Here is a 12,512-nt window from a genome sequence, read left to right as displayed (position 1 = left end):
TACTGGGGATAGGGCCTCCAACCCAAGCATGTACCCTGACCAAAAATCGAACCATGACCTCCTGGTTCATAGCTCTACGCTCAACCACTGAGCCACCCGGCTGGGAAATATAGATACAGTCTTATATTAATTTTTGCCGGTTGACATGTGGAATTATAGAAAGGTAGTAAGTGTTAGAAGTCAGTGTTGGCAGACCAATTTGTTTAAGAAAAAAATATAAAGTGCATTTGTTTATATTACTATTGTTAATAAAAGTTTCACAAACCTATTGTTATTTTAGGCACACTTATTTTTAAAAATCTGATGATTTTTAACCTATTTTCCTATCTCTTCTTTATTTCCTTTATTTTTATTTCCTTTTTTCCTATGTCAATTTCCTCTTCTGAAAAATGGGTGAGACTAGCATATTGTATTAATTGGCTTGATTACATATTGTTTATCATACATTTTCATGTCTTTGAGGAAAGCATTTAAAAGTAAAAGCATTGTACTTTTATATTTGTGAATACTTAATGAAATTTAATGGGTTCCAATTCTGATTATTATAAAGAGAATATTCTTTATAAAATACTTCCTTTGGGCATTTCGTCAAAAACAGCTTTGCATCTATTTGTCAATGTCTAGTATATCAAAAATACCAAATGATGCATCTTTTACATAAATATCCAATTTAATCATTTATCATTCCATCTCTTTAAAAAAAATAAGACAATGGAAGAGGGAGGCATTTATGGTAGATGAAACTTAAAGCAAATGACTTGGTCAGTATTGTACAGTTCCCAATGTTAGCATTTATACTGAGGTCTTTTACTCCATGTTCACTTCTTCTTTATTTATAACAGATCATAAAATATATTGTTAAAACATATTTTTAATGATATTTTAGAGAGAGAGAAAGGGAGAAGGAGAGGGAGAGAGAAACATCGATGTGAGAACAAAACATCCACAGACTGCCTTCTGCACGCCCCCTACTGGGGGTTGCGCCCATAACCGGGGCTTGAGCCCTGACCAGGAATGGAACTGGTAACCTTTTTCTGTTCAGTACAATGCCCAGACCGGCTAGGGCTAAAATCTCTTTTTGATTTAGTTTTTCATGCTTAAAAATAAGGCTTATAATCAAACATTAATCAGTGCTGGAACAGTCATATAAAAAGTCATGTAATGAGATTTCTGAGTGGCAATTAGTGCATTGTCAAGTACCTGTATAACAAAGGCCTTATTTCCCTATGGCCCCTGAAATGCAGCTCAATTGTTAATTAGAATTGAAAGTTTGTCCAGCTCACTGCAGGAGGCTGTAGGTATGCTAGTTAAGAGCACAGGCTTTGAACTCAGCTCAAATCCAGGCTGAGAGACCTCTGACAATTTATGTAGTTTTTCTGTGTCTCAGTTTTTTTTAATCTGAAAAATGAGAATAATAATGTTAACATACCTTGTTGGGTTATTATAAGGATTTTATCAATATATGTATATATATTTATATGTCTTAGTAGATTATCTGACCCACATAAGCATAGATTTAAATGCTTTTTATACAAATAAAAATAAACAATATTAACAAAAAGCTAAATCATGACTCATTGCATATTTAATCAGACAATAATAAGCTAGGTTCCCTCTAGGTTTAAGCAATTTATCAATATTCATTATATGACATTTTTATATGGCTAGGTGGAATATCAACTTACTGCTCTGAGCTACATCGGGAATTGGAAAAAATATACAGAATTGCTTAGGGGGAGGGATAGTGTTTTATTCATCTTTAGATATCTATGACTAGCAAAGTTCATTTGGGTGAGATGAATTTTAGAAGGTAAGATAAAGCAAAACAACCACATCACAAAAGTTACTGATGCTGCAAGACATGTCTGTTCTCAGTTCACAGGAGAAATACTTCTATGTGTCCGCAGTTAGAAATACTCGGTGGTATGATACGAACGATCACATCTCACCCGCCTCTCCTTTATCTCTGTCCTTGATGTCCAGATTCCTCCAAAGGGCCTCAGCCTTCTTCAGGTGTAAACGGGAACGTGCAGCCCCCCAGCTCTGCGGGGCAGCCCCCTGCCTCCGCCATCCCCTCTCCGAGTGCCAAGCCCTGGCGCAGCAAGTCCATGAATGTCAAGCACAGCGCCACCTCCACCATGCTGACTGTGAAGCAGTCCAGCCCGGCCACCTCTCCCCCGCCACCTGCAGACCGGCTGAAGCCCCCCGCCTCCGAGGGGGTCAAAACAGCTCCCTCGGGACAGAAATCCATGCTTGAAAAATTCAAGCTGGTCAATGCCCGGACTGCTTTACGCCCCCCGCAGCCTCCCAGTTCAGGACCCAGTGATGGTGGGAAGGACGAGGACGCCTTTTCTGAACCCGGCGACATGGAAGGTTTGAACAGTGGCCTGAATAGCGGCGGCTCAACCAACAGCAGCCCCAAAGCCTCACCTAAGTTAGCCCCCCCGAAAGCTGGAAGCAAAAATCTCAGCAATAAAAAGTCTTTGCTACAGCCAAAGGAAAAAGAGGAGAAGAACAGAGACAAAAATAAAGTTTGCACTGAAAAACCGGTCAAGGATGAGAAGGACCAGGTGACCGAGGCGGCTCCCAAAAAGACTTCTAAAATCGCAAGCCTGATCCCAAAGGGTAGCAAGACCACCGCCGCCAAGAAGGAAAGCCTGATCCCGTCCTCCAGCGGGATCCCCAAGCCGGGCTCCAAGGTGCCAACTGCAAAACAAACCGTCTCGCCGGGCGGCGCGGCCAGCAAGGAGTCTGACAAGTTCAGGACTACCAAGGGGAGCCCTTCCCAGGCCTGCCCGAAGCCCGCGGCCGCCGAGAGAGCGAGCACAGCCAGTTGCCCTGCGCCCCCCGAGGGAAGGGAGGCCGGCTCCTGTGCGGGGACCCCGGGAAACGGTGCGGTCCAGCTCCCGCAGCAGCAGCACAGCCACCCCAACACCGCCACGGTGGCCCCCTTCATTTACAGGTGAGCTGGCCCTCTTCCCCGCGGTGGTAAACGTTTGCAGCCTGCGCACTCGGTGGAACAAGGAAGGTTCCCCGAGTCATGTTTTACATAGTCGTTTGGAAACACTGTTTCCTTCTGAAGATAGATACCCAAAATTTAATTTTTCAAGGAAAAAAAAAAACCTTCAATATTCTCTCGTCCTTCCCTCCCCTCTCCTTCAAAAGTAAACGGATTTGCCAGAAGCAAACTAGAAGCCAGGTGCCCTGCCTTTCTCCTGTATCTATTACTGCTGCTACTAGGGCTGTTGTTTTTATTATTAGACTTTTAAAACACTTCTCGGTTTTACAGAGTTTACAGATCTTTTTGTTTGCACTGGTAAGAGAGAGTATAGCATAAAGGAACAGGCTCTGGAATCAGACAAACAGAGACTTAGTGCCCAGCTCGGCCACTGACCAGCTGTATGACTTTGGACAATTACTCGCCTCTTTTTCTTTAGCTGTCAAATAGGAACAATAGTATCTACCTCCTAGGGCTGGGGAGAAAAACAGGGATAATGCATATAAAATGTTCACTGCATATCCTGGTACATTGTAAATGTTCAGTATGTGTTCTTTATAAGGCATTGTTTTCCCAACATAGAATTTATATTAATTTCCCACAGCTAGGCATAAGTTTCTAGGCAAAAAATAATGGCCTATATACGGGGTGTCCCCAAAAACGTATACACACTTTTACAGCTGATAGCTCAATTCTGAAAATGAAATCTGTTTTAATAAACACTACCTTTATAAGTATTCAAAGTGTGTGTGTACATGTTTTTCTGGATATCCCATAGCTATTATATTTATACTTTACTTTTAAATTTGTTTTTGCATTCTATTTATTTCACTGTGTAGGCATTAAATTTACATCATATGTCATATTTTAAAATATGTGTTCTACAATACGGTTATAAAAATAGCACGTTTTGCCTACTGCTCCAAGGTTTGTTTTAATCGATTAGAAATATGTCAGTCACTGCCGTGTTTCTATTTTTGTTCGCTGTCCCTTCAGAGAGGAGAGAGCCCAGGGAGGAGTCATGTCAGCCCTTTTAGCAGGTCAGCAGTTCAGCAACAGGGAAGACATTTTCTGAACAGAAAGTAGCATCTGTTACAACTAAGAGAGGATCAAGATTCCATGGTTTAAAATTTATTAAATTTATCAAATACATGGGGTTTTAAGTAAAGAAAATAATTATAATGATTTATTTTCTCTTAAAAATAAAATATGTCGTTTGAATCATGTAACCCCTGGTATTCTTTCAACTCTGGCTGCTCGAACCCCATTAAAAATCTTTCCTGCAAAATCCCTCACAGGCTTTCTGGAATTGCTAATCATTTGATAAGTAATAATAATTTACTGTTTTATAATGGTATTCTCATTTGTTGAGTGCTTACTTGATGTAAGTCTCTGCTGTAAGATTTATGTGCATTTTATGTGCAGTTTCTTATTTAAAATTTTATCAGAAACCCATGAGAAAGGAATGTTATTCCCACTTTACAGAAATGAAGAAGCAGAGATTTCAGGTCAGATTAGTGATTATCTCTCCAAGTCACAGGGCTAGTAGCAGTTTGCCTTTGAACCCAAGTCTGCCTAAGTCTACAGTTTGCCCTCCTTTGCTTGTCAATTCTTTCTGCATTAAAAAAAAATAAGAGGTATTGTTAGTGGGAAAATTCTGGCTGGGAGAATGTCAATGATAGTTTTGTAAAATTTTCAAACATAGCTCATAATGGGAAATTCATAATCACTTTTAATAGTATATATTTTTTAAACATATATAAAGATGTGTGTGTGTGTGTGTGTGTGTATATATATATATAGTTGAGGGTATTACAGGTGTCCCCCATCCCCTCCTTTGCCCCCCTCCACCCAGCCCTTGCCCCACCCCAAACAAAAACTTTTAAAAATAAATAGCCTTAATATAATGTAAAGATTGATGGCTGATAGTGATTTTTTCCCCTTTTCTCAGCCAACTTCTAGGTCATGCTAGGTTATTAATTATTCCTTCTGCGACTCTAATATATGCTACATAATATATTCTTACAAATTGAAATTTCAGAGTCCTAAAAATTTAATGTTGGGTTCCGGAAGTTAATGACTATCTTAGTAGTCCTACTTCCTAGACAATGCAAAGATAGTCTATATTAAGGTCCTATAACTCATTTATCACTGTAATGTGGTAAAAATTGTTTTGAATTTGACATATCTTTATCCATTTAATGGATAAGGTGAAAGTTTTAATTTGGTGTAAGTAGTTCTCAATAATTTGATCTATCTGAATGGAATAGGCTGCCTTTTTAAATGTTAAGGTGATTACTGGAGGCATTTAAGAACTAGTGAAATAACCATTTGCCGTGGTTTAGGTAAAGAGAAACCACCAAATACCTTTTCATATATGTACACATTAGTCATTTTGTAAACACTGAATCATAAGAGCTATGAAGACTTTTTTTAAGTCTCTAACCTCTGGGAGCTCAGTCTGTTGTGGATAATGAAAGAATATAATAAAAAAATTAAAATCATTGCTGTTATAGAGCACGTGCAACATATAGAAATAATGTAGAGTTTTCCTAAGTCTTAGGTTGGATTCAATAAACGCGTCACATAGGAGGTAAGATAAAAGATGAGACTTACAGGATGAATCAGAATTTGACAAGTAGAAAGGAGAACTGTCATCCAAATTTGACATTTTACAATTTCACTCTCTGAACATGATGGAAAATATAAGCAAATGATGAAGTGCTATGCAAATGCTAATAACTAACACTGCTACAGAGGCTAGAGGTTAGTATTCAGGATTACTTGACTAGGAGACAGAAGAAAAGTACAGGAAGAATCTATATTTTGTTTTCTTTTGATTACTACCTCCCCTTGTATATTTTCAGCTAGTCCTATGGCTCTTCCTTCAAAACGTAATTTCAATGATCATTTCTTTGCCTTTCCACACCCCTTTCCTGGTCCAAAATTGTCACTACCAATTCTTACCTAGTTTCTGATGACTCTTCCAGCATCCACTTTGGGGTCTTTCTAATATCATCCTTCATACAGCAGAGCCTCTAAACTTCTAAAAGTATTAATTGTATATGTTATTTCAAAGAGACCATCTACTGGACATCTATTACTCTTAAAAGATGAAACTCAGATGCCTTACCAAGACCTACAAAGTGCTGCAAAACCTGGCCCTCTCCCTAACCCTCAAGGCACACCCACTCTGCTCTCCCCCGCACACTGAACTCCTGCCCGGTTCTGCTTCTCAGCAAACTAATGTGTCCTGCTTTGTCACAGATGTCCTTTTTGCCTATAAGGACTCTCTTCTCATCACAACAGGCTCCTTCTTCTCACTACACCCCTGCTTACATGCTACCTCTCAACAGAAGCTATCTCCAACTATCGAGTCCAAAGGAACACCCATCATCTCTTCCCAAAATTATACCCCATTATCTCTTCTATTTTACTCATAGAGTTTACCGCTATCTACTGTTTTTTCTTTACTTATTAACAAGCACGATTTCACCCACTTCTGACTGCAGTGTAAACTCATTGAGATCCAGAGTTTCTTCTTTATTTAGTAGCATAATTGTCCAGAACAGAGCCTACCCACAGTAAGCACCAAATAAAAATTGTTGAATGCAACACCATCATCCTGGGGTAGATTCACCTGCTACAGAAAAGTAGAAAAACTGCCAAAATGTACAGTGGAATAGGTTCTTCCTTTCTATAAATGAGAGGATTTAACTGAAATCTAAATAGCTTTAAATATTTACAGAATGAAATAATACTTTCTCTTTAAGACATTCACTCGCTTATATCTTTTTCTTCTTTCAGCATATAAACTATTATACATAAGCTATCAAGGGTAGAGTGAAGCATCACACATCTTATACATCATATTCTTTCCATTGTCCACAATGTAGTAGGCAAGAAGCTAACTCAAAGATAACTACAAAAGTTTAAAGCTCCCCAGCAGCGAACCAGAATTGGTACACTGAGACTTCAAAAAAGTGAAAAATTATTTTAGCTGTTGGAATCAAGGCAAGTGGCACTTGCGCTGGGTCCTGAAAGATAAGTGGGATTTGGGCATACGGAACTGGAGGGGATAGGCAAAGAAATGCAAGGCTGGAGGAACCATGTAAACAGGGTGAACGCAAGATAGGTAGAGTGGTTGGTGAGTAGGTCAGTATTCTTAGAAAATGAAGATTTATTAGAGCATGATTGTAGCAGAAATCCTTGAATGTCAGGCAACTGAGGTCTGTGTGTATGTGTCTTTGTGTGCGTGTGCACACAAACGTGCGCACGACCATGTGTGTATGAAGCGTGATGAGAAAGTCACTATGTCTTTAATGTGTCAAATGGATTGTTCGTGGGAGAGATCGAGGTAGGGTGAAGCACACTGAATGGCTAGATGAAGGAGAGAGTTACTGACTTTTGGAGGCATCTTTCTTCAGACTTGAATCAAAGGCCCGAATTATAGGAAGTAAAGAAAGAGGAAGGAGAGGAGCATAGTTAAAGAAAAAGAAACCAACCTACTTTTAACTGTTTTTCTTATTTCTTAGTGTCTTCTCTTTATGTTATATTTTTCAACCTTGTTTTTCTTGCCTGCAGTTCAAAAATTGCCTTAGCTCCTCAGACCTCCCACAGAATGCCTGCCCTCTTTCCATGAGTCATTTGCCTTCCATTGCTTTGCATCATTACTTTAGACCTATGTCCTTCATGCTTGCAAAGATATGTGAAGTAAAACAGGGACATAATTAGTTAAGGAGAAAAGAGAGACCTCAGTTCTAGCAGCTCCTGACAAAATTTCAAAATAGCTGTTAACAAGATGCAGAACTCAACTATTTTTAGCTCTATATTCTTTTTCCTTTATTTTCTGACTATTTGTAGTAAAAGCTAAGAAAATAATGCATTGGACATAAAGCAAACTCCTAAAGTCAAAGGAAGCAGAATCAGGGGTGTGGGCAATTTGCAAAAGAAAAAAGAAACTCTATCCTTAGGTAAAGCAAGACAATGATATACAGAGAAGAAAATCATCTTGCTTTTTTAGCCCATCAATTAGACATGGGCAGAGACCCTTTATACACACTTGATTTGTAAATTTAGGTTAAAAAGGTCTGAATTTATAGTTTCGTTTTTTATATAAGATGTATCGTATATAACAGCTTCACGGGTTCTCAGAAGAGGTTTTTATTGTAACAAGTTTTTGTGAGATTTGTTTTGCCTAAAAGTGACAATGGGAAATTGACAATTATACTATCTTCTAAAAGACAAAGAACGCAAAATACTAGATTTGAAAATGCTTACTCACATGGTTTTAAGTTTGGCTTAGTTCTTGAACCAATAGATCTGTGAGTTTACAAAGATTGAAATGTGGAGCCTATAAGCATCATGCAGATCAAGCTTTTGTAAGCCCTGCAGCTACTATTGCAGATTATGCTGCAATTGTGGTTTTATGTGAACTGGGCGTAATTGGTCATCAGCACAAAAAGCTTATTGAATGCTTGCCTTCCGAGCTCAAATGTGCTAGGTTTGATATATGTCTGTGCATCGGGTAGCAGTTTAAACTTTCACAAAGCAATATTTTTAAAGACGGAACAAAGAAACACGTCTAGAAGAGGGCCTGTGTATGGAGCACTGCTGTGAGTTGGCATCCTCTCAGCAGGGAAACTTCACTGAAGTCTCCTTTCTGTACTTGGCTTACAAGGTTCATTGCAGATAGCTTAACCAAACCATTGACGTTTCCTCTTTCTACATTTTTTTTGGGGGGGGGTGGAATTTAACTTACAGGAATTTGCAAGACTAGTACAAAGAACTCCCACATACACTTAACTTTTTGCACCCAGTTGTCATGTCTTCCCAATATCCCTCAGTCTGGAATGGTTCTTTGGTATTTTCTTGACCATCATGACATTGATATGTTGAAGGCAGGCATTTGGTAGAATGTCTCTTAATTTGGGTTTGTCTGATATTTTGTGATGATTATACCCATATATATATATATATATATATATATATATATATATATATATACACACACACACGCACACACATACATAGATTAGACCCATGATTAGACCCATATATATGTGTATGTGTGTATGTGTGTATTTGTGTATGTGTGTATTTGATTTGTCTGGAATGTCACAGAAATAATGCTGTGTTTTTTTCTATTGCATCCTATTAGGCATCATAAAGTATTGACACTTTCCATTTTGGGTGTGTCAAATTGATCACTTGATTAAGATAATGTCTGCCATGGTTTTCTACTCTAGAGTTACTTTGCCCCATTTTCATTTACTCAGTATTTTTGTGGGAAGTATTTTGAGACTGCATATGTAATTTCTATTATTTAATCTACTTTTACCTAAATTTTAGCATCCATTGAGGTTTGTTACCTGAAATAATAATTTACTCCAGTGGATGTCATATGATTTCTAATTTGATCATTTCATCTATGTCTATGCCCTGGAATTCTACCAGTCTACTTTAAGAAAGAGATTTCTCTTTTCCTCTCTCTCTCTCTCTAAATTGTGTGGACTAATGGATTACTATTGTGGGACAAAAGGGTGGGACAAATGTAGGTTTACAGTTGTTTGTATAGAAAATAATACAATAATTAATAACTAATAATACAAGAATAAACTCTGTTTTTCATACTCAAAACTGTAAACTTACTTTTGCCCCACCCTGCATTCAATGGAATATAATCCATTGATATTACTATTTGTTACAATGCTTAAATTTTCCCAGATTTGGCCACTGGGCTCCCCTTCAAGCTGACTTCTTTCCCATTATTTTTTAAGAACTTTCTTTCTTTTTGGCTGAAGGTGTTTCAGATTGATATTATACTCTCACTGCCATGGCTTCAGCTTTTATCTAAGGAGCCCTGATTTCTTTTTGTGGAAAGTGATATTTAGAAAATCAGATCTTACTGCTCCTAACATTTCTAAATGGTGAAATACATGTAGGTACACATACACATACACACACACACACACACACACACACACACACAAACACTTCTTTATATCATTATTTATCTCAATATCTATTATTGTATATAAATATTGTTATATCTGGCCTGGGCCCTAGTTGTCATCTACCTACCTTCTCATCAGGAAGGAAAGAAGAAAGCAAACCTCTTGCTGGTTTTAGAAAGATATTTGCTTTTCATTCCCTTTTGTTAGGTTTGTAAAGCAGAAACTACAAGACCATTCATTAATATTGTTGACTCAAACCAGTTCTGTTTGTATCAACATTTATGACTATAATCATATCAAGATGAATCCACAGGGAGATTTTTTTTAATGTAAATCAATATTTAAACCTATATGTATGAAATTTAAAGATTGAAAGCATCTAGGATTTATTGCTGAGTTCCTTTAAATGGCACATTAATAGTTTCCTTCTTATAAGTAAAACTTAAGGTAGTAAAGAGTAAAATTTAGGGTAGACCGGTGGATATTGTCACATTCAAATGTGTTAACTTTGTGACTGAGCTATCTCTCAGCTAAGGGGATAGCTGCAAAAAAATGCAATAAAATGCTCAGTGTCCATAGGCATTTGGATGGAGTTAAAATGTAGAGCAGTGGTTAACAGAATAGTATTCATAGGTTTAAGAATAGATTATTTACCAGCTTCTTCTGTAGGGCAAAATGGTAAACTTTTTTTTTTTTTTTAAATATATCTTTATTGATTTCAGAGAGAGGAAAGGAGAGGGAGAGAGAGAGAGAGAGAGAAACATCAATGATGAGAGAGTCATTGATCGAGCCTGCAGCCCGGGCATGTGCCCTGACCGGGAATCGAACCTCGATCGCCCAGATCCTAGGTCGATGCTCAATCGCTGAGCCACGCCCAGCCGGGCGTAAACTTCTTAATTTTTCCATAGCACATACATTACAGGTGTCTTAATCCATCCAGGCTACCATAACAAAAATGCTATAGCCTGATTGGCTTAAACAACAAACTTTTATTTCTTACTTTCTGGAGGCTGGGAAAGTCCAATATCAAATGCTGGCAGATTTGGTGTCTAATGAAGGCCTTGCTTCCTGGCTCATGATGACCACCTTCTCACTGGCAGAAAGGACGAGGGAGCTCTCTGATTGTCTATTTTATAAGGGAACTGATACCACTCAGGCTCCACTCACATGCCCTAACTACCTCCCAAAGGCCCCACCTCCAAATACCATTCCATTGGGGATTACTTCTCAGCATATGAATTTGCAGGGGAAACAAACATTTAATCCATAGCACAGGATTGTTGTGAAGTTTGAGTGATGTGCAGTAAATAAACCACTAGGAGTAGTACTTGGCACATAGTACACATGTACAAGAAATCGCTTTTGTGTTCATTGTTGGTGAAGTCTAGACTTTTAGCCACCACAACTCTTAGTAACAGACACTAGCCCTGAGGGCCTGGCTTATTAATTTCACTAAATTAAATGGCATTGTTGCAATACAACATCTTGTACTTTCAACAGGTACTTGTAACATGTTGATCATCTTGGAAATGCGCAGTAAGATAGCGTGTGCATGACTGTGTCTGCTAAATATGTTGAGGGAACATCATGATGCTCATTTTTCTTTTCTAGTAAATATGAGGGAATTGCAGTATCAGTTTATGTGGGAATAGCAGTTGGCGCCGCTGCAATATGTCAAAGCGTGCCTCATGATTAGAGAACACTATTGATTCTGAAGTCTTCATAAGTTGTTCCATTAATCAATCCCAAACCTTTTATTTTACTGGAACAAAGCATGGCCCCAAATAGAGGACATGCTGAGAGTCTTCAGATACCTAACTGAACTTCTTTGATCATATGTATACATTTTAAATCTTTACCAGTTAGCAAAGATTCTCCCTTTACATATGGGAGTTAAAACCTGATTCCAAATAATGAGGTGGAAATCCTGGAGAAATGGATGGCTTATAATATATGTAGGGCGGAGATCAGGACCCATTTAGATGTATATATAAACCTAAGATGACTTCTAAGTCCTTTATATAATTATTTGAAGTTTACCTTGTCCATGGTCCTTTCCTTGATCAATCTGTTTCCCTATCATCACTAATGTTGGTAATTCATTTAGGGGATACCATGGAAAATACAACAAGGAACTTAAAAATAGGGTAAATAGGACTTAAACTAAAAACACATTAAAGGGTGAATCAGCCAAAAATGTGCACTGCCACATTAAAAATAAAATAAAACAATGTCTTCTAAGACACGACTGAGCTGTCAGAAGCATGAATACTTTTTATAAAAGAGCGTGTCAGGAAGAGGGAGTGGGGACTTAGCCAACGGAATTGAGTGCTGCGTCTCATAGATTGGGGAAGTTAGCCACAGTCAGCTCCTGAGGGATACTTTTAAAGATTTATTTATTTATTTATTTTTTGCAGCAAAGCAAAAATTCAACTCCCAAAATACATTCTCAGTACTCTTTTGCTTCATACAGATTTTCTAGAGGGGGATACTGTGAATGTTTATAACTAACAGGGCCACGGGCATTGGGGCTCCTGTGACAGTGTGGGTCTTGTTGT

At 38.1% G+C, this 12,512-nt stretch overlaps 1 protein-coding gene across 4 annotated transcripts in view; it reads left to right on the top strand.

Annotated features, from left to right (window-relative positions):
- Nucleotides 1-12,512, top strand: part of NAV3 (neuron navigator 3) — a 314,982-nt gene that overhangs the window by 136,180 nt on the left and 166,290 nt on the right. For all 4 annotated transcript variants that reach the window (XM_081125420.1, XM_081125419.1, XM_081125418.1 and 1 more), the window contains exon 8: nucleotides 1,984-2,962. In XM_081125420.1, the coding sequence (XP_080981546.1) occupies nucleotides 1,984-2,962 (979 nt within the window). The remainder of the gene's footprint in view (nucleotides 1-1,983; nucleotides 2,963-12,512) is intronic.

Source organism: Miniopterus schreibersii, assembly GCF_964146895.1.
Source record: "Miniopterus schreibersii genome assembly, chromosome: 2".
Lineage (NCBI taxonomy): Eukaryota > Metazoa > Chordata > Mammalia > Chiroptera > Miniopteridae > Miniopterus > Miniopterus schreibersii.
This window is presented reverse-complemented; position numbering and strand designations above follow the sequence as displayed.